Here is a 26,098-nt window from a genome sequence, read left to right on the forward strand (position 1 = left end):
GTATAATGGTAAAGCATAATGAGAGAAATTCCTGTGTACAAGAAGAACCACTTCTATTTCAGCTAATGATAGAGTTATAGTCCTTTGTTACTTTTTCTTGTCAGCAACATAACTTCTAAATTACTCAATGAATTTTAATTATACAACATACTTTGGTCAAGCATGATGAGTGGAAATGCAGTGTACCATAAAGTCAGAGTTATGGCTTTCAAAGAAATAGTTTGCCATTCTTGTGTCCAGGCAGCATTTGAGGGTATTCATCACTTCTGTGACAGCTCTAGTTAAAAATACTGTGTTAATAGCCTTGGATTCTATTCTTTTCTTATATGTTTTTAAAGATAGTAAGCACCAAAACACATTCAGAATATAGGATAGTGACTAGTGTTATTATAGAAGTTTGTTATTGTAATGAAAACAATAGGTCAATTTAGTTGAACTGTAAGCTAGCTCTTAGGGCTGCTGATGCTTGAAAATATATAATTATTGGTTATTTTGTAATGAAAACAATAGGTCAATTTAGTTGAACTATAAGCTAGCTCTTAGGGCTGCTGATGCTTGAAAATATAAAATTATTGGTTATTAAGTTCATGTATTTCAAATTAAACAGTGACACATCTCCTTAAATCATTAAAAATCGGGTAAGAAGATTCAGTATGACATCAAGGACAAATTAATAAATGAATTTATAGAGTGTGCAAAATAAATGGCTCTGATTGGCTTATTGAAGTGATGAACTACTAATGAAATAAATTGTGAGATAGAAACTAAAGTATAAATGAAGTATTTTCCTGACAATAATACTAAGTTAAACCTTAAAATCTTGAAAGACTAACCAGAACAATAAAACAGCTATACCAAACTGTCATCAGACATTGTAAGAAGAATACATATAATTTATCTGTCTCACTTCATGACAACAGTGTTCAATTTTTCCTAATGTGATTTAAAAAAAAACACATGCCAATTAAACACTTGATGCATCATGTATGCTTATTATTCAAGATTTCGTCCTGAAGGCAACTCCATTGATTAAGTCGCCTTGACAACGGTGAAGTCAGATTTGCCAAAACTTACGATGATCAAAAAAGTGATTCAGGGCTGCAAGCCATGTGCTAAATGTTTGTTTATTCAAGTAATGTATATCAACACATGTCAAAAGTAATAAACGCGCGAGGTGACAAGTAATAACCAATTTGTTTCTAACCAGTAACTTTATCTTTTAGCAGCAGTCAAACTCAATGACAATGATGCATTGGATAAGTATAATAGAACTAATAGAACATGCACAATTCTTATCAACCATTAAATAAATGATATGTTCAACAGTCAGAAAATATTTTTTTCTTTTTAGCTCGACTATTCAAAGAATAAGGAGGGCTATACTACTCGCCCAAGCGTCGGTGTCGGCGCCCAGTTAAAGTTTTAGGGCAAGTTGGGATTTCCACTTATAAGTCCAATACCCTTCATTCAATTGACTTAATACTTCACACAGTTGTTCAGGGCCATCACATAATGAGGTTAGATAACTCCATATTATCCTTAATACAAGTTAAGGCCCCTGATTGACTTAGGTTAAAGTTTTAGGGCAGGTTAAAATTTAGGGCAAGTTGGGATTTTAATAAAAAAACTTCTATACCCATCATTCAATGCACTTAATACTTTGCACAATTAATGATAACCATCTTACAATAAGGTCACATACATCAATTTTAACCCTAAATACAAATTATGGCTCTTGATTGATTTTTATGCCCCCGAAGGTGGGCATGTTAAAATCGCACTGTCTGTCCTTCCTTCCGTCCGTGTGTCCGGCTCAATAACTCGTGTCCGGGCTGTAACTTTCCCTTGTATGGACAGATTTTTAAATAACTTGCCACATGTGTTCAGCATACCAAGACGACGTGTCGCATGCAAGGACCGTGTCCCTACCTCTAAGGTCAAGGTCACACTTAGGTGTTTATTCACAATGGAATGCTGCATATAAGGACATAGAGTATAGGTTGTCATGTCCGGACTGTAACTTTCCCTTGTATGGACAGATTTTAAAATAACTTGCCACATGTGTTCGGCATACCAAGAAGACGTGTCGCGTGCAAGAACTGTGTCCCTACCTCTTAGGTCAAGGTCACACTTAGGTGTTTATTCACAATGGAATGCTGCATATAAGGACATAGAGTATATGTTGTCGTGTCCGGACTGTAACTTTCCCTTGTATGGACAGATTTTAAAATAACTTGCCACATGTGTTCCAGATACCAAGACGATGTGTCGCGTGCAAGACCCGTGTCCCTACCTCTAAGGTCAAGGTCACACTTAGGTGTTTATTCACAATGGAGTGCTGCATATAAGGACATAGAGTATAGGTTGTCGTGTCCGGGCTGTAACTTTCCCTTGTATGGACAGATTTTAAAATAACTTGCCACATGTGTTCGGCATACCAAGACAACGTGTCTCGTGCAAAACCCGTGTCCCTACCTCTTAGGTCAAGGTCACACTTAGTGTTTATTCACAATGGAATGCTGCATATAAAGACATAGAGTATAGGTTGTCGTGTCCGGGCTGTTACTTTCCCTTGTATGGACAGATTTTAAAATAACTTGTCACATGTGTTCGACATACCATGACGACGTGTTGCGTGCAAGACCCGTGTCCCTACCTCTAAGGTCAAGGTCACACTTAGGTGTTTATTCACAATGGAATGCTGCATATAATGACATAGAGCATAGATTATCGTGTCCGGGCTGTAATTTTCCCTTGTATGGACAGATTTTAAAATAACTTGCCACATGTGTTGACATACCAAGACGACGTGTCGCGTGCAAGACCCGTGTCCCTATTTCTTAGGTCAAGGTCACACTTAGTGTTTATTCACAATGGAGTGCTGCATATAACGTCATAGACTATAGAATGTCGTGTCCGGGCTGTAACTTACCCTTGTATAGACAGATAATAAAATAACTTGCCACATGTGTTTGACATAACAAGACGACGTGTCGGGTGCAAGACCCGTGTCCCTACCTCTTAGGTCAAGGTCACACTTAGTGTTTATTCACAATGGAATGCTGCATATAAGGACATAGAGTATAGGTTGTCGTGTCCGGGCTGTAACTTTCCCTTGTATGGATAGAATTTAAAATAACTTGCCACATGTGTTCGACATATCATGACGAGGTGTCATGTGCAAGAACCGTGTCCCTCCCTCTAAGGTCATGGTCATACTTAGGTGTTTATTTACAACGGATTGCTGCATATAAGGATACAGAGTATTGGTTGTTATGTCCGGGCTGTAACTTTTCTTGTATGGACAGATTTGAAAATAACTTGTCACAAGTGTTCGACATAACAAGACGACGTGTCACGTGCAAGACCCATGTCCCTACCTCTAAGGTGAAAGATACACTTAGTGTTTATTCACAATAGAATGCTGAATATAAGGACATAAGAATGTAGGTTGTCAAGTATGGGTGGTATTTTTTTTTTTTATGTTCTGAGGCAATTTTAAATAACTTGCCATATGTATTAGTTTGATCTTTAACTTTTCACATACTGACCTTGTTCATAGGTCAATGTCACATTCGGGGGCATTCGTCACATACTGTGACAGCTCTTGTTTTTTTAAATTTTTCTTTTAATTTCATTTGACAGGCACATTTTTATATTCTTAACCAAATTTTTATAAAGGGAAAACAAGTTATTTGAATGACATGCGTCATTGTTCGGGTGGGCTGGTGGGAGGGCAGCGTCAAAGTCACCTTATGTTTAGAATAATTTAAGCTAGGTTTGACATAAAGAGACCAAACTTGGTATATACGAAGAGTTTATGGAGGACTTTTATGGGAATGCGTTTGAGGACCCTAGGATCAAGGTCAAGGTTACTATTAATAGAAGAAGGGTTGGTATTGAATAACTTAAGGGTTTACATATTGTGATCAAACGTGGTATATAGGAAGAGTTTATAGAGACCTTTCCTAAGATTGTGTTTTGGGCCCCGAGAGTTATGGTCTAGGTCAAGGTCAATGTTGCTAAAAAAAGAATTATGGTAAGTACTGAATGACTCAAATAATTGTTGACATAGTGTGACCAAACTTGGTATAATAAAAGGCAAAAGGTTTTATGTTGCAAGTAAATAAAAAAATGTTGATGATATTCAAACATTAAACTTTCATATACCATAAATGACTGGTAATAAGATGATAGGGGTTATGAGACGTAGGCAAAACAATCCATGAAAAACTCGAAAAAACTTTTAATCTATGTTTTGGGTTTTAAATTTAAAATAAACGTTTTATGATACACGGTACCCCGATTATCAATTGCCGTTTTTAACCCGTATAAACTCGATCAAGATGACATGAGTGAATCCCTTTTTACATAAATCTAAACAAACTAGTTTTTTCACCATTTATTTATGTCTCCCCCATTCATGGGGAGACATATTGTTTATGCCCTGTCCGTCAGTCAGTCTGTCAGTCAGTCTGTACGTCACACTTCGTTTCAGCTCAATAACTATAGAAAACTTAGACCCATGAACTTCATACTTGGTATGCTAGTTGGTTATGACTAGTAGAAGACCCCTATTGATTTTGGGGTCACAAGGTCAAAGGTCAAGGTTGCCTTGACCTTAAGGTGAAGAATCGGTTTCCGCTCAAAAACTAAAGATCCTTTGGGTCCAGGAACTTCATACTTGGTATGCTAGTTGTTCATGACTAGTAGATGACTCCTATTGATTTTGAGATCAGTAGGTCAAAGGTCAAGGTCACCCTGTCCTTGAGGTGAAGAAACGGTTTCAGCTCAATAACTAAAGAACGCTTGCACCCAGGAACTTCATACTAGTATGTAGTAGTAAGGTCAAGGTTACCTTCAGGTAAAAAACGATATGTTGGCAGTGCCATTAAGCTTAAAAATGGTTTCTGCTCAATAACTAAAGAACGCTTGTACCCAGAAATTTCATACTTCGTCTGCTAGTTGGTCATGACTAATAGATGACTCCTATTGATTTTGAGATCGGTAGGTCAAAGGTCAAGGTCACCCTGTCCTTGAGGTGAAGAAACGGTTTCAGCTCAATAACTAAAGAACGCTTGCACCCAGGAACTTCATACTAGTAATCTCTAGTTCTCTGTAGTTCTTGATTCCATAACTTTAATGTAGATATTTTTTATGTTGACTACACATTAAGACGTCCCAAAATGTAATTGATAACGTGTTCCCTGAAGTTCTTAAGTTAATTTCTCTGTAGAGCCTATTTTGGCCTGAAATCGACCTCAGAAAAAATGTCAAAAGCTTGTTACTGGTACGCAGGCATTTTTTTTTTACATCGAAATCTGAGGGAAAAAGTGTGTCTTATAACCAGTCATTTACTGTACATTTACATTGACAATGGGTGTATGAGTAGAAAGTACTCTTACTAAAATATGTCTATAACCCATGAGTACTGATTAACATAAACAAGTATTTAGGCATCCACTTGTGCTGCTTAAAATCCTACTAAATTGCAATCAGACGTTCAGGCTTGGATAAATGGCCGCTGTCTGGGGTAGGCACTCATGTTGTTCTTTTATGTAGTTTATGGAGATGCAATATATTTACTGGGTTTGAACAGAGTTGATTGGCATCTTTAAAATGAATATTTATCATTTGGTTCAATGTTATATCACTAAGTCATGCTGTGATGAAGGGAAAAAAGTCTAACCTTAGGAATGTTAATTATTGCCTATGTCAACTTTCTCAACTTAAAGAATTTCCACTGAAATGTTGTGTAACATTCTGATGACATTTAAAATTAATTTGTTCTTTCTCTCATAAAAATTCACTTTTTTGTGAAATGATTTATTTATTAATTTATTTATTAATTTGTTAATTTATTTATAAGGGAGACAACCAGTATATGCTTATAGTGATGTTGTCTATTACCTTCTTTTTTTACACGGCTTAAATAAGTTAGTTTTATGAAGAAATTCCAGCTGTATAACAGACTTAGCAAAGAATTAGCTTAATATTATTACTATCACATCTGATTTTAAGATTCAAGTGGGGAAATAAATATATTTTCTTTTATCTCATCTGTTCAAACTTCTGTTCTTTCCAGAAGGTGAAATTGCTCCGAGTCAATGAATATTTCAGGATCCCAAAGTTATTAAAGAAATTCAGCCAGGGGGCCCAGGTACAGCCATTTGTGGTGTACAGAAAAAATATTGGAAATAGATTATTGTCAGTTGGTACATTGCTTGAGAATTCCTCTAGTATTGGTGAAGGATACAAAATATGATAATTCTTGTATATTCTTATGTATTTCCTTGTTTCTTAGATCTTGTTAGTTTAAACTTAGTATTTATGATCACAGATGCCTAAGTTATTATTGCCAAGTCAAGATGAAGTGTAAACATTCATGCCTCGGCCAATGGGATTACTGCGTGGTAGGATTCACATTTAATAATTCAGAAAGCCTCTGACAAACCAAAACAACTAAAAATGTTTAATTTTTACACATGATTTAAACCATAAAAATCCATAATTGGATAAAATGTCTCTAAACAGGGCAACATTCCCACAGAGCCTCTTCTGACACTCCAGCCACTTTGGAGTTTGTTTTGTTTCTGTGTTGATGACAATTAAAAAAAAGTTGAATATAAATTAACATATTTTAAAATGTCATACTACAAAAAATGTTTGCACTGATATATTTTAAAGGCAGGTACAAAGATGCAAGGGTACTTAATTTTTGATATATTTTCTGTCATGACTTTTGCTTTTACCATAACGTAATACTACTTGGCCTACATGATCTATGTGTATTCTGATGAGGATATCTGTCATTTAAAAAACATTTAAAGACTTTTGAAAATCATTTTTTCAACCCGAACCATTTTTATAAACCTTAATTTGTTGCCAACGAAACTTCCATTATTCTATCATAGTGGCTCTTGATTATCTTCCTCAAGGTCAGTCAAGAATCGAATGCCTTGAACAATCATAATTTGACCATAGAGTGGACACATTAAGGCCGACACACATTAAGGAAAATTAAGGCAGCCATTCCGATCCATAGCTCTTACACAGCATCTTCGTGAGAGGGATTATGCATTTATCTGCCTTAGCAAGTAAACGCTGCCAAATTGAACACGGTCAAAGCAAACCAAAGGTGGGGAAATGAAAACTCAAAAAAATAACTATTTCTTTGCATAATTTAAGGCAAATATTTTGCTGCTTTTTTTAATCAAAATTGCTATATGCAACATTCACAATTCATGCCAATTCCATGTACTTGTAATGTTCACAGATGCTGCCAGATCAGTAAATTGTACAATCATGATTTGACATTGATTTGTGGCTTAACCCCAGTAAAAATGCCAGTTAGTTTGGATTCTGGTTGTATTACTAATACATGCTATTTTGTGGGTTCATGGGGGACACACAGTATAACTATAAGCAAATGTCTGGAGTCTTTGGTTTGCAATGATGTCAATGTGCCAAACAGTAGTTTTTAACCTCCACTATTAGACAGTGTGAAAATTTAACACATTGGCTGATTTTTTGGCCGCCATTTTGAATTGAACCGGAAGTACATTTCTGCAGACGATAACGGATGAACCCTTTCAATTTTTGTGTAGGTCATTTGGCCATGATGACAAAATGGTGAGTTTTTACCTATCACTTGAACATTATTGTTGAAAAAAATTGGTTTTGACTCCTTACTTAATGTACAACGTTATTCAATGACAATTTTCTGGAAAGAGCATGTCAATCTTCAGTTTGAATTTTTCTTACAAAAAATAATTAGCGCTTATTGTAATTTTGCTTCATTAGTTTGAAATGGTTTTTCCATTTCATCGGAAAAGAGACAATTTAAAGAAGTCACGAAAATATATGACAATTTAAAATTTATGATATGTGACTGCATTCATTTAATGTTCTTGGGTGATTGGGTGTAGAAAACATGTCTTACTCATAATTGTTAATGATATTATGATTTTTAGACTCAATGGAGACAAGTAATACACAACCAGTTAGGCAGCTATGTGGTGAAAGTGAGGATGTCAACTTTCCCCGTTACCGGTACAGGCTGATCACGTTGCCACCCTACAGAGCCCCAACCCACCAACATGTCCTGTACAATATCTGCAGGTGCTCTCTTGTTCATGACACTAGAGTTATAGGTAAGTGGCTTTTTTTAAGAGATTTTAAAATTTATGATGTTTTTTTCTTGTCATGAAAGCGTCATAGTGGATCTCAATGGAAAAATACCATATATATTTAACAGAAGTGAGTGTAGCTGTTAATACATATACTGAGGACTCATTTCTCTCAAACATAGCCCTCCTACTCTGAGAGCAATGCCCTTCAACTGTCAACTTTGTAGCAGTCATATGAATCGAGAACTTGATGGTCAATCCCAATTAGTTTACTTTTACTTTGAGGCTTATGTGAATTGCCCTGTAACAACAATTAATACTAGCGAAATTTGTTTCAACTGCATAGTGAAACTTCAATGTGAACAGCTTATAATTTCATCAATTATATAATCACCTGGAGTTAAACTAGTTTTAAATTGGCCTTATTTAAAGAAAGAAGACTTTAATTATACATTTTAAACTTGCTTCTTATCATCAATATCTAAATTCAATGTCCTTTATTTTTCAGGGAAAACAGACTAAGAATAGAGGAAGACAACGGCCATTCGAGAAAGAAAAGGAGGAAATGGGCGATACATATTACTGCACTGCAGTATAGAATCAAATCATCGAACCAACTCCATATTAGTTGTTGTGGGCATTGACATTGATACAGCTGCAATTTTGGAAACTGTTATAAAAATTATGCCATCCTAACTAAAAAATAAGTGAAAAACTATTCCTGTATAGAGAAGGTTTACCCAAACTAGATGCTAAAAAGATTGGCAAGTTGCAGTGATTAAATAAATTTGAAACTTACAAAAGAACCTATTTAAGCAGATGAATCATCATCATCATCTACTATGATTGCATCATTTGGCAAGGTGTATATACTCACAACAGTGTTATGTGTCATAAAAAGTGGAACTGTTATAAATGGACTCCCTGACAAAACCATAGAACTGACATATTTTGTAATGATTAGTCTTGTTTCATTATAACTTCTTAAACCATTATAAAAGATTAAGTGAATTAGTATTATAAATAAATGTGTGTTCAATTGCATTACTTAGTTTTTCAATATCAAATGTTTTTGTTCGGTAAGATTTTGTTCTGTAACGCTGGAAGTAGATAAGTTGTAAAATGTAATATGGATATTGTTTCTAATTAATGTCACAGATCTTGCCCAATGCAGACATTTAGAGCTATAAAAAATAAGTTGTAACTCTATACTTGCGCTTAGCAGATAATAGTAAAAGGGAAATATTTTAGAACTATAAGAAAGGTGTTTTGACTCATACTTTTCCATGTAAGGCCAAATGTGTATATGTATTTGCTATTTCTGCTCTTTTGGAATGATTTGTATTTGAGCTACTTTATTCCAGGGGTAAACCAGCAATAAATTTTGGTGGTAATTCTCGAAAAGTTTACTGCTGGTATTCCTGTGCTATTGTGGAGTACAACCCATAAACCTTTAGTGGAAGACCACCAAAATTCACTGCTGGAACACCACTGGCATACCAGTGGTAAATTTTAGTGGTCTTCCACTAAAAGTTTACTGCTGGTATTCCACTGTTATCGTAGTATACCAGCGGTAAACTTTTAGTGGAATACCACCAAAATTTATCGCTGGTATTTCATTCAAATACCGCTGGTATTCCAGTGGTATACTGCTGACATTTTTACTGGGGAAATTATGTTCACAGAAATCTTTTGATACTTTTCTTATCAAAATTACAAAACAACTATACATGCGAAATTTATGTTTTCTTCTGTTTCTTAAAATACCGTATTTAATTTATAATAATGGTCACAGATGCTGCCAGATCAATTGTTAAAATCAAGATTTTAATAGCTTGTCATTGATTTGTGGCTTGAATTACAAAAGTTATTTACAATATCATCAATACCTCAAGCTACACAGTCCATTGCACAATGTAGTGCAGCTGCACTGCAATGCACATTAAAGCAATTGATTAAATACGTCACAAGGATGAAATGTTAATGCAAGATGGTAGATGAGTTTCTTGTGAATAAAATTCAAGATGTACAGATTTACGTTTTTTTATCTTTCAAATTGTACATGTTGTCAGGTGTCATCATTCTGCATGTCTTTACTGTGTGACCCTGGGTGTGTTCCAACTTTCAAAAATGAAAATGTGTCAAGACAAGACAAGATGATGGTCAATAACTATATATATATATGTATATTTATATACAGGGCTTCTAACAAACAACAATTTGCCGATCTGGACCGATTTTGACCTTGCCGGACCAATTTCAGGAACAGAAAATGGTTAAAAAATTAGAACAAATGAGACACATTTTGCTGACTGCAAATGTTTTTGATATTGTTCGCCATGTTATTTTTCCATGTCCAAAATAAAACTCTTTTTTTTTTTTAACAATTATGCTTTGAGTATAAACAGGCTAAATGGCACTCCAGGTTTCAATACACATTTCATTAATCGTTACATTAATAAATCGGCAAAAAGCTTTTGTTATTTATCTTTTGAATTGACCTCTGATAGCACAAAAACATCCCTTGTGACATTTTGTAGCCATACACTGATACTCAGATGAATCACAACAGTAAAATAGAATATTAGCCGGATTTTTCATCGAAATATTACGGGTTATGGAATGGCGAAAACCGGGCGGGCGGGCGTGCGTTGGGCGGGTGGGCGTTAACAATTTTGCGTTAAAGTTTTCATTTTATGTAATAAATCAAGAGTTTTTATCCAGTGGTAATCAAACTTCATACAATGGTAGAGCATAATGAGAAGAAGTGCAGTGTACAATAACCATAACTCTATTCTTGCTTATTACTGAGTTATTGCCCCTTGTTACTTTTTTTTTTGTCTGGAGTATAACTTGAAAAGTACTGGATGGAATTCATTGGAACTATATACAATGGTAAAGCACAGTGAGAGGAAGTGCAGTGTACAATAACCATAACTCTATTCTTGCGTATTACTGAGTTATTGACCCTTGTTAAATTTTTTTGTCCGGAGAATAACTTGGAAAGTACTGGATGGAATTCATTGGAACTTCATTCAATGGTAAAGCACAGTGAGAGAAAGTGCAGTGTTCAAGAACCATAGCTTTATCTAAACTAATTACTGAGTTATTGCCCTTTGTTTTTTGTTTTTTTGCTGTCAGTTTTTTTTCCAGACATTAACTTGCAAACTACTAGATGGAATTTATTAAAACGTCATACAATGGTAAAGCACAATGAGAGGAAGTGAAGTGCACAAGAACCATAACTATATTTCAGCTTATTACCGAGTTAATGCCCTTTGTTACTTTTTTCTTGTCCTGAGCATAACTTAAAAACTATTGGATGGGATTTAATAAAACTTCATACAATGATAGATCATATTGAGAGGGAGTGCAGTGTACAGGAACTGCAATTCTTTTTCAGCTTATTACAGAGTTACTGCCCTTTGTTTCTTTTTTCTTGTCCAGAGAATAACTTGAAAACTATTGGATGGAATTTAATAAAACTTCATGCAGTGATACATCATAATGAGAGGGAGTGCAGTGTACAGGAACCGCAATTCTATTTCAGCTAATTATAGAGTTACTGCCCTTTGTTACTTTTTCTTGTCCGGAGAATAACTTGAAAACTATTGGATGGAATTTAATAAAACCTTATACACTAATAGATCATAATGAGAGGGAGTGCAGTGTACAGAAACCGCAATTCTTTTTCAGCTAATTACAGAGTTACTGCCCTTTGTTACTTTTTCTTGTCCGGAGAATAACTTGAAAACTATTGGATGGGATTTAATAAAACTTCATATAGTGATAGATCATAATGAGAGGGAGTGCAATGTACAGGAACCGCAATTCTATTTCAGCTAATTACAGAGTTACTGCCCTTTGTTACTTTTTTCTTGTCTTGAGCATAACTTGAAAACTATCGGATGGAATTTAATAAAACTTCGTACAGTGATAGATTATAATGAGAGGGATTGCAGTGTACAGGAATTGCAATTATATTTCAGCTAATTACAGAGTTACTGCCCTTTGTTACTTTTTCTTGTCCGGAGCATAACTTAAAAACTATTGGATGAAATTTAATAAAACTTCATACAGTGTTAGATCATAATGAGAGGAAGTGTAATGTACAGGAACCGCATTTCTTTTTCAGCCAATTACAGAGTTATTGCCTTTTGTTACTTTTTTCTTGTCCAGTGCATAACTTGAAAACTATTGGATGGAATGTAATAAAACTTCATACAGTGATAGATTATAATGAGAGGGAGTTCAGTGTACAGGTATTGCAATTCTAATTCAGCTAATTACAGAGTTACTGCCTTAGGAGAGAGAATTCCACGGCCATAAAAATTCATTAATTTTTGTCAAATCTTTATTAAACTTGCTCAGATTATTTGTCTACTTGTTGTCTTAAACATTTGTGAATATGGGCCACCTAAGATCAAAAACTAGGTCAAATCTTAGGAAATATTTTCCCAATTTCATAAAAAAAATTCTCAAATTTTCATGAAACTTTTACAATTTTTTTTCTCCAGGATATCTTAGTCACATTAAAGTATAATAAAAGATTACCAAAAATTACAGTTTTTTCATTTTTTTTTCTTCAATTTTCATGACATTTGGTTACTTTACATACATACACACACGCGCACACATGCTTTCACACTGGCACACACACCATTAACCTGTCAGCACCACAGTGAAACTACAGACTACCACTCTGGCACCATTAAGTATAAATATGGGTCTTTTGGGTTAAAAATACTAGCTCAAATATTAGGTTTGCAAAATTGCATCATCAAATAAAAAATCCGGCTTTAATGCGCAGTTGCCGCATTGGCGTCTTGTTTCCTATTGAATTATGAAATTTCGTAGATGATGGTCTATTTTACTCCCTGATGTATGTGTTATTAATTATACGTTAATATGTTCTTACCTGGCTAATTTTTACTCATGTCTCGTTTTATTCCAGGGGTGCCGGTGACCCACACTCTGCGCCAGTGAGATCTGCCTCTTTCCTCCAAAAGACCCGGGAAATATCGGAGCGGGCTCGACAACAGGCAGGTGTGCAGGATGACAGCGTGTTGTTCACGGAGTCCCACAGTAGTGGACCTCGCATGAAACCACGACAACGACGCATTGAAAGCTTCCAGTAAGAATTTTAGCAGGTGTTGTCATAGCTGTGGTGGTCTTGTGGGCTACATTGGCGTGCAAAAACTTGAAGTTTGGCCATAACTCAAAAAAGGTTCTGGATATTCAGGGGTGTCAAAGTTCCAGATTAATCTGGAAATCCGGATTCAGAGCCCCAGAGGTCGATTTTCGGATCTATGTAAATCCGAGGAGTTTTTTAAGGGAGGGGTTAGGGGGCAAATCTACAAAAGAGCAAACAAGCAAACAAAACTGAGTACGAATGTAATGATGTGCACGATAACATCCAAGGTGTTCCGCGGATTAGTCCAAGGCCGAATTTATTGTTATATTGGATAACGAAGTAACGCGGAGTTTATTGGAATACCATGAATCAATCTGTTTATGGATCGAAGGCTTCAATTTGACTACAAACATACATGATTCGCCATTACGATCAAGCGGTATCATATAAAAAGACGCCAATGACATAAACTGGGCAAAAACGTGTTTTGCATTTTCCTCTGTAACAAAATGATGAACATTTAAAGCTGCACTCTCACAGATACCGTAAATGACTGGTTATAAGATGCACTTTTTTCCCTCGATGTTAAAAAATGCCTGCTTCATAAAACCAGTAACAAGCTTTTGAACTTTTTTTCTGAGGTCGATTTCAGGCCGAGCGTTTGTTTAGATTTATGTGAAAGGGATGTTACTCCCGTCATATAGATAGAGTTTATACGGGTTAAAACGGCAGTTGAAGATCGGGATATGGTATATCGTAAGACGTTTATAATTTTTAAAAATATTGTACGATTGATTTTGTACGATTAAAATTATTCAATATTATTTTGAATATAACAATAATTATACATGCATATAAAGAAGCAAAGCTGTGCACTGTCAAATTATTTTTTGTCAGTTGTACAATAAGGTGTGAAAATATCAATAAGGTGTGAAAATCTCGCACTGCCTTTAAAGCAGTTGAACATACCAATACAACAAACTGTTGTGATAATAGTCTTGTTTTTTCGCACTTTGCCATGTTCTTTATTCTTTTCTGGTGTTGACATTTTCAAAACAAACCTGTACAATATAAGGTTTTTGCATTACTAAACTTTTCGTTCTCGATAGGTTATCGTTCAATAAACAACGAAACATATTTTGCTTTGTATTAGTATTGTATGGTTTTAAAAATAACCATCGCCATTTTCATGATTTTTTTTTTTTTCGTCACTGTCAACAAACATTGTGGCCCATCGCAGCAGACCATTTTGACATTTTTTCTATGCGTCCTATAACCCAAAACATAGATTAAAAGGTTTTTCCTCAGGATTTTTTTGCCTGCGTCTTATAACCCCTATTGTCTAATACCCAGTCATTTACAGTATACCATTTTTACAACTTTTTTTTTTTGTCTTGGAAAGAGCAAATTTTTGCGTAAGTATCTGCCAACCAATGATATAAGATTGCTGACAAAACATCAGATCGTAGATTTCCATATTTCTGTTCAAATATATATTAATGTTTTATGGCTTAAATTACCATTACTTTTAAACAGGTTAAGAAGAATGCATAAAACATCAATTTTTGAACTTAAATATAAAAATCTGCGAACTTATTTTTTGTCAGAAGTCTGATATAACTGATGTCAATGGATTTTCGCAAAAATTGGCTCGTTTCAAGACAAATAAAAAAAAGTTGTCAAAACATTCAATCTGTGAGGTTGCAGCTTTACCACTGATTAGTTTCATTTTCAGTTACGACTGCCTTTGATTTTGATCGTTTTTCTTGACGGTTTCGGATTATATAATTTCGGATGTCATTTTTGTTTATATAATTTATACGACCTGGTCAGTTGTGTTTATGCAATAACGCTAATAGCTATTGTGTATTGCATAAATTAAATACCTATAACATTTTAAATGCAAAAGATAGACCACTTTGTAAATGTCCCCTTCCAGTCTGCTTGAATAATGCGATGTTGTTAGAGCCATATTTTTGTTGAAATTAGGGCAGAAAGTCTCCCCAAAATTTGGTTCCTCTGGTTACTGTATAATGCTCTTGGAGCTTAACCCCAGCAGGGACCTCCAGCCCCTCACCCCCCGGCACATTTTCAGGATTGAGAATTATGCTCTGTTGACACCCCTGGATATTGTAATAAAACTTGGTACAGAGAATTAAGGCACATGTTCAACAAGGCCCATAACCCATAAGGCTTGAATAGTTGTTAATAACTGAACCACAAGGTATATTGATAATTTATTAAAGTCTGATCAATACAACATTTCATGGTAAAATTAAACTATGAAATATTGCTACTTGTAGGAGATTACATGACAATAAAATTACAAAAATACGAATGATAAAACATGCAACATGAAGTAATGTACTTTGTGATAGCTAGATGAGCATTGGGCTAAAATTGCACTAATATTGTATCTGTACAGTTTGAACATGTAGATATTTCTCAAATTGTACAAGTTATGAAATAAAAACATGACAATCATGGCTTAGTTTAAACTAATTCCTCTGGCTACTGTATATTGAATGCTGTGGAGCTACTTCATTGAATTTATAATACAATCATTGATCTATTACTGGTAAACTGAGACATAATAGTCAAATTCAAAAGGATTTATTTTCAGGGAGTGAAACAATAATGGATGATTTAACTAATGTTTATTCTTATTTATCTAGAGAATACCTTTCAGCTTTTTCTGTAAGGTATGTTGACATTGAAAACACAACATGTCTTGACACAATGACATCTTATGTAATGAACATGTTAATTATTAGGAGACAACATGATTTTTTAAGTTTTTGTGGACTCATCTGTTTATGGTGTAGTTTCCTTGTCGTTATTTCAATGAGGGATATTCAGGTTATTTCAGGTAATTGCGTTATGATTTTGACCATACCGACTTGTTTATAAATATCGATGAATACGCATGAGAAAGACATTTTGTCATTTGGTGTTCAGCTTATTGGTGATGAACACTCTGTATTGATTTTACCATAGCAGGTAAATAAAACCTGCCATAAGAAAATTGATTTGCCCCACCTAGTCACACAGTGATCATATTGAATACCTTGGAAAATATGTTACATGCACGTGTGTGTTTGTGTCTTCTGTGGATGAATACATTTGTATAGTAGGTAAGTAGGATAAGTTGGAACTTTTCAATCAAGGTAAATAATCACTTACAGAATTAACACTGCATTTTATATTAAATTTATTGAAGGACTGGTATATGACAAAGCTTTTAAAAGGGACAAAATTTGCTATACTAAAAACCTTTGAAATATTAGTGGCTTAACGAAAATCTGTAAAACAGGTTCTTAGATTATTACCTACATTGCCAGTCAATGAAAGCATCTCTCGGCCACCAATAAATATAACATTTAATCATTTACAACTTAACAGACATAATGTGACAATTGTATCCCTGCATTCTGAAGATGTTAAGAACATATTACGTCAATTCTTAATAACTAGGCTGTGTTTGCTTGCTCTGCCCTTCTTAATCATTAAGATTTACCTTCAATATGTTCTTTCTATTACTTAAAAGCATATTCCAGATGTTTTAATAAAATTACCATTAACAAGTATTTTACTACAAATATACATTAGGTAACAAGACGAAGGTTGATACAAATATACATAAGGTAACAAGACAAAGGTTGATACAAATATATATAAGGTAACAAGACAAAGGTTGATACAAATATATATAAGGTAACAAGACAAAGGTTGATACAAATATATATTAGGTAACAAGACAAAGGTTGATACAAATATATATAAGGTAACAAGACAAAGGTTGATACAAATATATATAAGGTAACAAGACAAAGGTTGATACAAATATATATAAGGTAACAAGACAAAGGTTGATACAAATATATATAAGGTAACAAGACAAAGGTTGATACAAATATATATTAGGTAACAAGACAAAGGTTGATACAAATATATATTAGGTAACAAGACAAAGGTTGATACAAATATATATAAGGTAACAAGACAAAGGTTGATACAAATATATATAAGGTAACAAGACAAAGGTTGATACAAATATATATAAGGTAACAAGACAAAGGTTGATACAAATATATATAAGGTAACAAGACAAAGGTTGATACAAATATACATTAGGTAACAAGACAAAGGTTGATACAAATATACATAAGGTAACAAGACAAAGGTTGATACAAATATATATAAGGTAACAAGACAAAGGTTGATACAAATATATATAAGGTAACAAGACAAAGGTTGATACAAATATATATTAGGTAACAAGACAAAGGTTGATACAAATATATATAAGGTAACAAGACAAAGGTTGATACAAATATATATTAGGTAACAAGACAAAGGTTGATGCAAGGCCTCAAAGGGTTTTATTGAATATCAAAATATAATTGATGTTCACAGCCGTTAGGGAACTCCTGAGTTGAATGGCTGACAGTAAAGCTGATGTAATGTCATGACCTTTTATCAGTAATGACTAATAATAATGAAAACCACTCAATATTTTGTAAACATTCGGAATATTCACTGAAAAATCTGGACTTTAAACTTTTTTTAATTTTTTGTTTTAAATGTAAGGCTAATTCATGTTATATGCCGTTTTGGAAGTTTTCACACGCATCAACACAGTTCTTAACCACAAATTTTAAGAAATGTTGAATGAGAGTTGTCGTCATAAAAAAAAGATTTAACCATAGACACCTTTCCATTGAAAATTTCATTTAACATGTGTCCATATAGACAAGGCCTTCAGTCCGCATCTAGTGACTGTTCAGTCCTCGTTTGTTATGGTCTAATCATGCTTTACAGACAATAAATCAAGAGTTAAGGTCCCTGACTAGTGCTTTTACTAAGATGCTTGCAATGATGAATGTTTGTTTCTAGCATTATGGAAGGTGCACTTAAACCTTCTATTTTTAAGAAAACAGTGCATAATATGACTGTTTATAATAAGTGATTTATAATTTCAATTTTTCAAAGAAGTTTTCAGTGTTTTATAGTGTTAAAAACTACTAACTAGAACATGCTTGACTGACCAGACATTTACCAATAATGACTTGGTAAATACATTCAACACACCTTTAAATAAAAATTTGTTCCATTTCCTTATAAGTATAATTGTATAGTATATATAAACTACATGCAATATTGGCTCCAGGCTAAATAGTTCAAAAAGCATTAATACACTGGCCTTTTGCAAATCAAATATTTTAAGCATTTTTAGTTTCAAATGTTTTCATGTTATGAATAATCATTTGCATTCTATTTAAAGTGCTATTTTAAAATAAGTTTGTGACTCACAGTGCACAGACTGAAATATTTCTCCTAATTGTCATGTAAATGATTTATTACCAGAGTGCTTGATCAAATATTTACTGATAGATTTTTAATTCTTGCATTTGCTCAGTCATTATAATCATTTTGGGTGAAAACCATTTGGTCTTCAATGTTTATAATAAAATACACGAAGCATAATAGATTGGAAATTTTTGATGGTGATGAATATATTCAAAATGTAGGACAAAAATGATAGTAAAAATGAACAGTGTATATTAAATACTATACAAATAATGGCCTATTTGAGTTGTCATTGGGAAGTGACATACATTTTTAGCTCGACTATTCGAAGAATAGGTGGGCTATACTACTCGCCCCAGCGTCGGCGTCCGGTGAAAGTTTTAGGGCAAGTTGGGATTTTCACTTATAAGTCCAATACCCTACATTCAATTGACTTAATACTTCACACAGTTGTTCAGGGCCATCACATGATGAGGTTAGATAACTCCATATTATTCTTTACACAGATTTTGACCCCTGATTTACTATGGAACTTAGGTTAAAGTTTTAGGGCAAGTTGGAATATTTATTAATAACTTTTATATCCTTTGTTCAATTGACTTAATACTTCACACAGTTGTTCAGGACCATCACACAATAAGGTTACATAACTCCATATTATCCTTAATACAAGTTATGGCCCCTGATTGACTTAGGTTAAAGTTTTAGGGCATGTTAAAGTTTTAAGGCAAGTTAGGAGTTTCACTTAAAACTCCAATACCATTCATTCAAATGACTTAATACTTCACACAAATGTTCAGAGCCATCACATGATGAGGTTAGATAACTCCATATTATCTTTTATACAAATTATGGCGCCTGATTGACTATGGAACTTAGGTTAAAGTTTTAGAGCAGGTTGGGATATTGTTTAATAACTTCTTTACCCTTCATTCAATTGACTTAATACTTCACATAATTGTTCAGGACCATTACCCAATGAGGTTACATAACTCCATATCCTTTATACAAGTTATGGCCCCTGATTGACTTAGGTTAAAGTTTTAGGGCAGGTTAAAGTTTTAAGGCAAGTTAGGATTTTCACTTAAAACTCCAATACTATTCATTCAAATGACTTAATACTTCACACAGATGTTCAGAGCCATCACATGATGAGGTTAGATCACTCCATATTATCTTTTATACAAATTATGGCGCCTGATTGACTATGGAATTTAGGTTAAAGTTTTAGGGCAGGTTAGGATATTGTTGAATAACTTCTATATCCTTCATTCAATTGACTTAATACTTCACATTATTGTTCAGGACCATCACTTAATGAGGTTACATAACTCCATATCCTTAATACAAGTTATGGCCCCTGATTGACTTAGGTTAAAGTTTTAGGCAAGTAAAAGTTATGGGCAAGTTGGGATTTTAATAAAAAAAACTTCTATTCTGTTCATTAAATGCACTTAATAAAATTCAAAATTATTTACGACCATCTTACAACAAGAAACATAACTCCATTAGCCTAAATACAGATTATGGCCCTTGATTTTTTTTAATTTTTTTTTTTTTTTTAATTTCCTTTGAAAGGCATATTTGTATATTCTTAACCACATTTTCATTATGGGAAATCAAGTTATTTGAATGACTTGCCTCATTGTTTGGGCGGGCTAGTGGGAGGGCAGCATCAAAGTCACCTTATGTATCGAATAATTTTAGTTTGGTTAGACATAAAGAGACCAAACTTGGTATTATTACATCGTTATTGTATTCTAAGTCAAAGCGGCGTAGTCGAGCGCGCTGTGTTACGACGGCTCTTGTTATAGGAAAGGTTATGCACCAGTCAGTTGTAACCATGGCTCCCCCAGGTCCGGGGGTATACCGGGGATTGGGTAGCTGGGGAAATGGGCCTTGTTTTTACCTCTCGGGTGGCCCCGCAGTGCCGGGTGAATGCGGTGGTTTTGTCTTAGCACGGAATATAGCGGGGATTGGGCTTTGGCGCTGGGGTGCGGGGGCATTTGGCGGGGATTTTACCATCAGTTCATCTCAGCGAACCGTTATATTTGGCTTGGCCAAAAGTCAAATTCCCCCCTATTCCCCGGACCTGGGGAGGCCGTGGTTACAATTGACTGGTGCAATATATGACACAATTTATATGTTATAAAGAGAATGGGCAAATTACGTGTTTAAGAAAGGTCTTGGCAGACTGCTGCTAGCTGTTCTTTCTTTCAAATTAATTTTATGACAGCACTTCAGCTGGATTTGCTTATTTATGATTTCATTATTTATTATTCAGCATGTTTTCCAGTCAACAGCAATCAGAATAATACAAAATTTATAGGAACATTTTAAGAAAGACTGAAAAATTCTGTGAACATATTATACTGTGATGTATGTGAATGACATTGTTTTTATTATCATTAAAATTAAGGGACATTATAATTGTGAAGGACCTGAAGCCCTGGTTGCCCCCCCCCCCCCCTGATTTTGACCATAATGACAGGTCACATTAAATAATAAATGACACCAAGATCCAAAATTTAAGTTTATTAAATATAACTTATGTCACAATTCATAACAAAAAGAGTTTTGATAGAATACGTATGTCACAATATTAAGAACGAGAAAAGTCTTAAGACAATTGCAATTCAAATCAGAATAGAATAAGACATCAATACAAATTAACATTGTTACGCAATCTTCACAACATTAGTTAAAATATTTACATTAAATAATTGTGGAGGAATTAGAATAACAATTAAACATAATTTACATCATCGGAATTTAATCATAATTTCTTTCATCAATTTTCATAACTTTTTATCTTACCTTAGCCGTAGGCTGAGGGTGAGCTATTAGGATTGATGAATGTCCGTTGTCTGTTGTCCGTCGTCTGTCCACACATAGTTTGTTAACACTTTAGTGGTAACATTTTTGCCTCAATTGTCACGAAACTTGGTCAGGATGTTTGTCCCAGTAATTACTCGGACAAGATCGAAAATGGGTCATTTTGGATGAAAAACTAGGTCATATCACCCAACAATAGTAAATCGTGTTAACACTCTAGAGGCTACTTGTTCAGTCCAAACTATCCTAAAAATTAGTCAGAAAGGTTGTTTCGTTGATTGCTAGCTCAAGTTGGAATATGGGTTATCTGGGGTCAAAAACTAGGGCACAGATAAACTTCAGGTGAAAAATGTCTCATTGACCCGAGGGGGGGCATGTACTGTTATGGCTTTGACAGTATTTAGCAGTTAAACTATTGAATTTGCATCTGATGAACATTTTTCATATTTTGATTGTCATTGACACTGATTGTTACTTTTAGATTTGTTTTTCTCTGTATATATCTTTAAGAAAATAATTAGTTATAATCTTATTGACTATGTTTGCATTACTTGCACTCTTAAAGGTGTAACAACATTTTAGTATTGTTGATAATTGTTTTTGATATTTAATTTGAATGATATTATATTTTGAAAACACAAATAAGAAGTGTCTTCACAATCACGCTTATAAATTAATGCCCAGGAATATTCATTTTTGTCCACCTGTCCACACACCTCAACAGTGGCAAAAATTTACCTCTGATAACTAATTAAAACAGGGTTGATAGGTTGACCAGCCATTGGGGGTCAGATATTTGTATTGACAGTTGACCACTTCGCATCATTGATAATAGAAGTTTTGATGGGTGTGTTTGTAAATGATAATGTTCATTAAATATTTGTTGGGATTCTGATAAGCAAAGGTTTGTCCTGATTTTTTTTTTACCATTATTGGTAAGGGTCTCTATAGTGGCTATTTAGAAACCCCTTTCGGTATAAAACAGACTTGTGTTATTTGTATTGAGACGTCAAAGGGCCTTTGTTAACTATTGCCCTTTATAGCAAAATCATCAGTCCTGCTTAATTAAAAAAGACAATATCTTCAAAATCATCTCGCGGAAAACCATAACATCATTTATATATCAAAACCATCGTTTGGAAAACTGTCACTACAGTGTTACCATGAAGACAAAAAAAATGTTGATGTTTCAACTGCTTGCCATATTATATCTCACAGATCTAAACGTTTTGTAATGCGCTCATTTGTTCAATGATCCGTCTTTATTTTCCTGCTAAGCAATTAAGGTATACAGGATTGAAGATCAGTTTATGTTGTCTTTATTAACCATTCGTTAAACATGTTTTACATGGAGACAGGTAATATATATCTGGATGTAAACTACTGAGGGATTTGGAGTTTATCACTATCAGGTTTTTTTTCTATGATTTTTATACGCCCGAAGGGTGGTATTATGTTATGGCCTCCATCGTCTGTCCGTCTGTCCGTCCGTCTGTCTGTCCGTCCGTTAGCAATTCCGTGTCCGGGCCATAACTTGGTAACTAATAAAGCGATTTTCAAATAACTTTATACAAATCATCTCTACATTAAAAGGATGTGTCGCGCGCAATTTCCAGGTCTATACCTCAAAGACTAGAATCACCATGGGGGTGCGTTAGCAATTCCGTGTCCGGGCCACAACTTTGTCACTAATAAAGTCATTTTCAAATAACTTTATACAAAGCATCATTACATTAAAAGGATGTGTCGCGCGCAATTTCCAGGTCCATGCCTCAAAGACTAGAATCACCATGGGGGGGCGTTACAACTTTGTCACTAATAGTCATTTTCAAATAACTTTATACAAAGCATCATTACATTAAAAGGATGTGTCGCGCGCAATTTCCAGGTCCATACCTCAAAGACTAGAATCACCATGGGGGGGCGTTAGCAATTCTGTTTCCGGGCCATAACTTGGTAACTAATAAAGCGATTTTCAAATAACTTTATACAAATCATTACTACATTAAAAGGATGTGTCGCGCGCAATTTCCAGGTCCATACCTCAAAGACTAGAATCACCATGGGGCTGCATTAGCAAATCCGTGTCCGGGCCACAACTTGGTCACTAATAAAGTCATTTTCAAATAACTTTATACAAAGCATCATTACATTAAAAGGATGTGTCGCGCGCAATTTCCAGGTCCAAACACTTGAATCACCATGGGGGGCGTTAGCAATTCTGTGTCCGGGCCACATCTTTGTTACTAATAAAGTGATTTTCAAATAACTTTATACAAATCATCACTACATTAAAAGGATGTGCCTCATGCAATTTCCAGGTCCATACCTCAAAGTCTAGAATCACCATGGGGGGGGGACGTTAGCAATTCCATGTCCAGGCCATAACTCAAAGACTAGAATCACCAATGGGGGGCGTTAGCAATTCTGTGTCCGGGCCACATCTTTGTTACTCGTCCGTTAGCAATTCCGTGTCCGGGCCATAACTTGGTAACTAATAAAGCGATTTTCAAATAACTTTATACAAATCATCACTACATTAAAAGGATGTGTCGCGCGCAATTTCCAGGTCCATACCTCAAAGGCTAGAATCACCATGGGGGGGGCGTTAGCAATTCTGTTTCCGGGCCACATCTTTGTTACTCGTCCGTTAGCAATTCCGTGTCCGGGCCATAACTTGGTAACTAATAAAGCGATTTTCAAATAACTTTATACAAATCATCACTACATTAAAAGGACCTCAAGTCGAATCTTCTTCGGGCGTATAATGCTCCGTTTCGCGGTGCTCTTGTTAAATATCCTTACTGATAAAAAAATGGTGACCTAGTTCTAAACAGGCTATTCTGATTTCGGTGTTTTTATGCTCCCGAAGGTGGGCATATTAAATCGCACTGTCCGTCCGTCCTTCCGTCTGTCCGTGTGTCCGGCTCAATAACTCGTGTCCGGGCTGTAACTTTCCCTTGTATGGACAGATTTTAAAATAAATTGCCACATGTGTTCGACATACCAAGACGACGTGTCGCGTGCAAGACTCGTGGCCCTACCTCTTAGGTCAAGGTCACACTTAGTGTTTATTCACAATGGAATGCTGCATATAAGGACATAGAGTATAGGTTGTAGTGTCCGGGCTGTAACTTTCCCTTGTATTGACAGATTTTAAAATAACTTGCCACATGTGTTGGACATACCAAGACGACGTGTCGCGTGCAAGAACCGTGTCCCTACTTCTAAGGTCAAGGTCACACTTAGTGTTTATTCACAATGGAATGCTGCATATAAGGACATAGAGTATAGGTTGTCGTGTCTGGGCTGTAACTTTCCCTTGTATGGACAGATTTTAAAATAACTTGCCACATGTGTTTGACATACCAAGACGACGTGTCACGAGCAAGACCCATGTCCCTACCTCTAAGGTGAAAGATACACTTAGTGTTTATTCACAATGACATGCTGAATATAAGGACATAAGAATGTAGGTTGTCAAGTATGGGTGGTATTTTTTATGTTCAGAGGCAATTTAAAATAACTTGCCATATGTATTTGTTTGATCTTTCACTTTTCATGTACTGACCTTGTTCATAGGTCAATGTCACATTTGGGGGCATTCGTCACATACTGTGACAGCTCTTGTTTGGTTATGATTTTTTTCTCTTTAACATCTTAGGTAAAACACTAATCTTTGTACAAATTGTCATTTGTATATTTTTTTTTAATCTTTAAACTTCTTTGTGAAACATAACTTTGTACATGATAGCTATTGTTTTTTGCACCCTTCTGTTAAAAAGAGAAATTTTTCATTGCAACTTCTTCAGTGTTAATATGACTTTCGAATAAATATTAAGTTACACCCAATATATACACCCTCGGCCATAATTTGACCTTTTGTGGAATGTGCAATCTTTCTGCCCAAGCGTAAACATACTAAATCTGCAGATTACCCTCATAGCTTGTGGTCACATGACTACGTTGCCCAGGCGATTTGGAAGTTGGGGAACAATTTCCACTTTGACTCAATTGTGGTTAATGGCGATGTTATACAAGTTTATGGTCAAATAATTTGGGTTGTTTGTAAATAAATGGGCTTTTAAATATGCTAGTATGACTATAATTGAAAGTTTATGTATTCGTGGATTTTCTGCGCTGTTTGTTGCGTTAATCATGTGGTTGTGTTGTAACATAGTGTGAATAACAGTAGTGCTTTGACATGTTTTATTTCACACTTTTAATTCATTTTTGCTTTGAGCAGTTTTTTGTTTCTTCATGAATACCTTATACATAATTATGCTGAAGTATCTTCAAAATTTGTTCTAATTAATGCATTGTAATTTCATGATTGTAAAGTCATGACATTCTTATAATTATTCCAATAAAATGTTATTAAAGAATATTAACACCTCAACTTCCATTCCTTACATGAACTGCCTTTCAGCAATTGCGTTCATCAATCGATGAACGCAACATCTTCGGATATGTTCGGATCGTAATTCATTGCATAACAATATACATGAAAGCTATTGATCTTGTTTTTGGTTGTATTGTGTCTGCAGGTCCCGTAAAATATAGATCAACATTTTTAAAAGTGTTAGTTTATTATATTTTAAATATAATGGTACCAGAAGTGTTTCAATTTTACGTTTTAAAGTGATTTCAAGTGGTTGATCTTTTCCCGCGTTATTGTGACTTCATTTGA

The 26,098-nt window shown here is 34.7% G+C and overlaps 1 protein-coding gene across 5 annotated transcripts in view; it reads left to right on the forward strand.

The window, feature by feature from the left end:
• Window positions 1–26,098, forward strand: part of LOC128227977 (uncharacterized) — a 186,304-nt gene that overhangs the window by 74,667 nt on the left and 85,539 nt on the right. For all 5 annotated transcript variants that reach the window (XM_052938974.1, XM_052938975.1, XM_052938978.1 and 2 more), the window contains one exon: window positions 13,084–13,263. In XM_052938974.1, coding sequence (XP_052794934.1) covers window positions 13,084–13,263 — 180 coding nt within the window. The remainder of the gene's footprint in view (window positions 1–13,083; window positions 13,264–26,098) is intronic.

Source organism: Mya arenaria, chromosome 3 (genome assembly GCF_026914265.1).
Source record: "Mya arenaria isolate MELC-2E11 chromosome 3, ASM2691426v1".
NCBI classification, from domain to species: Eukaryota; Metazoa; Mollusca; class Bivalvia; order Myida; family Myidae; genus Mya; species Mya arenaria.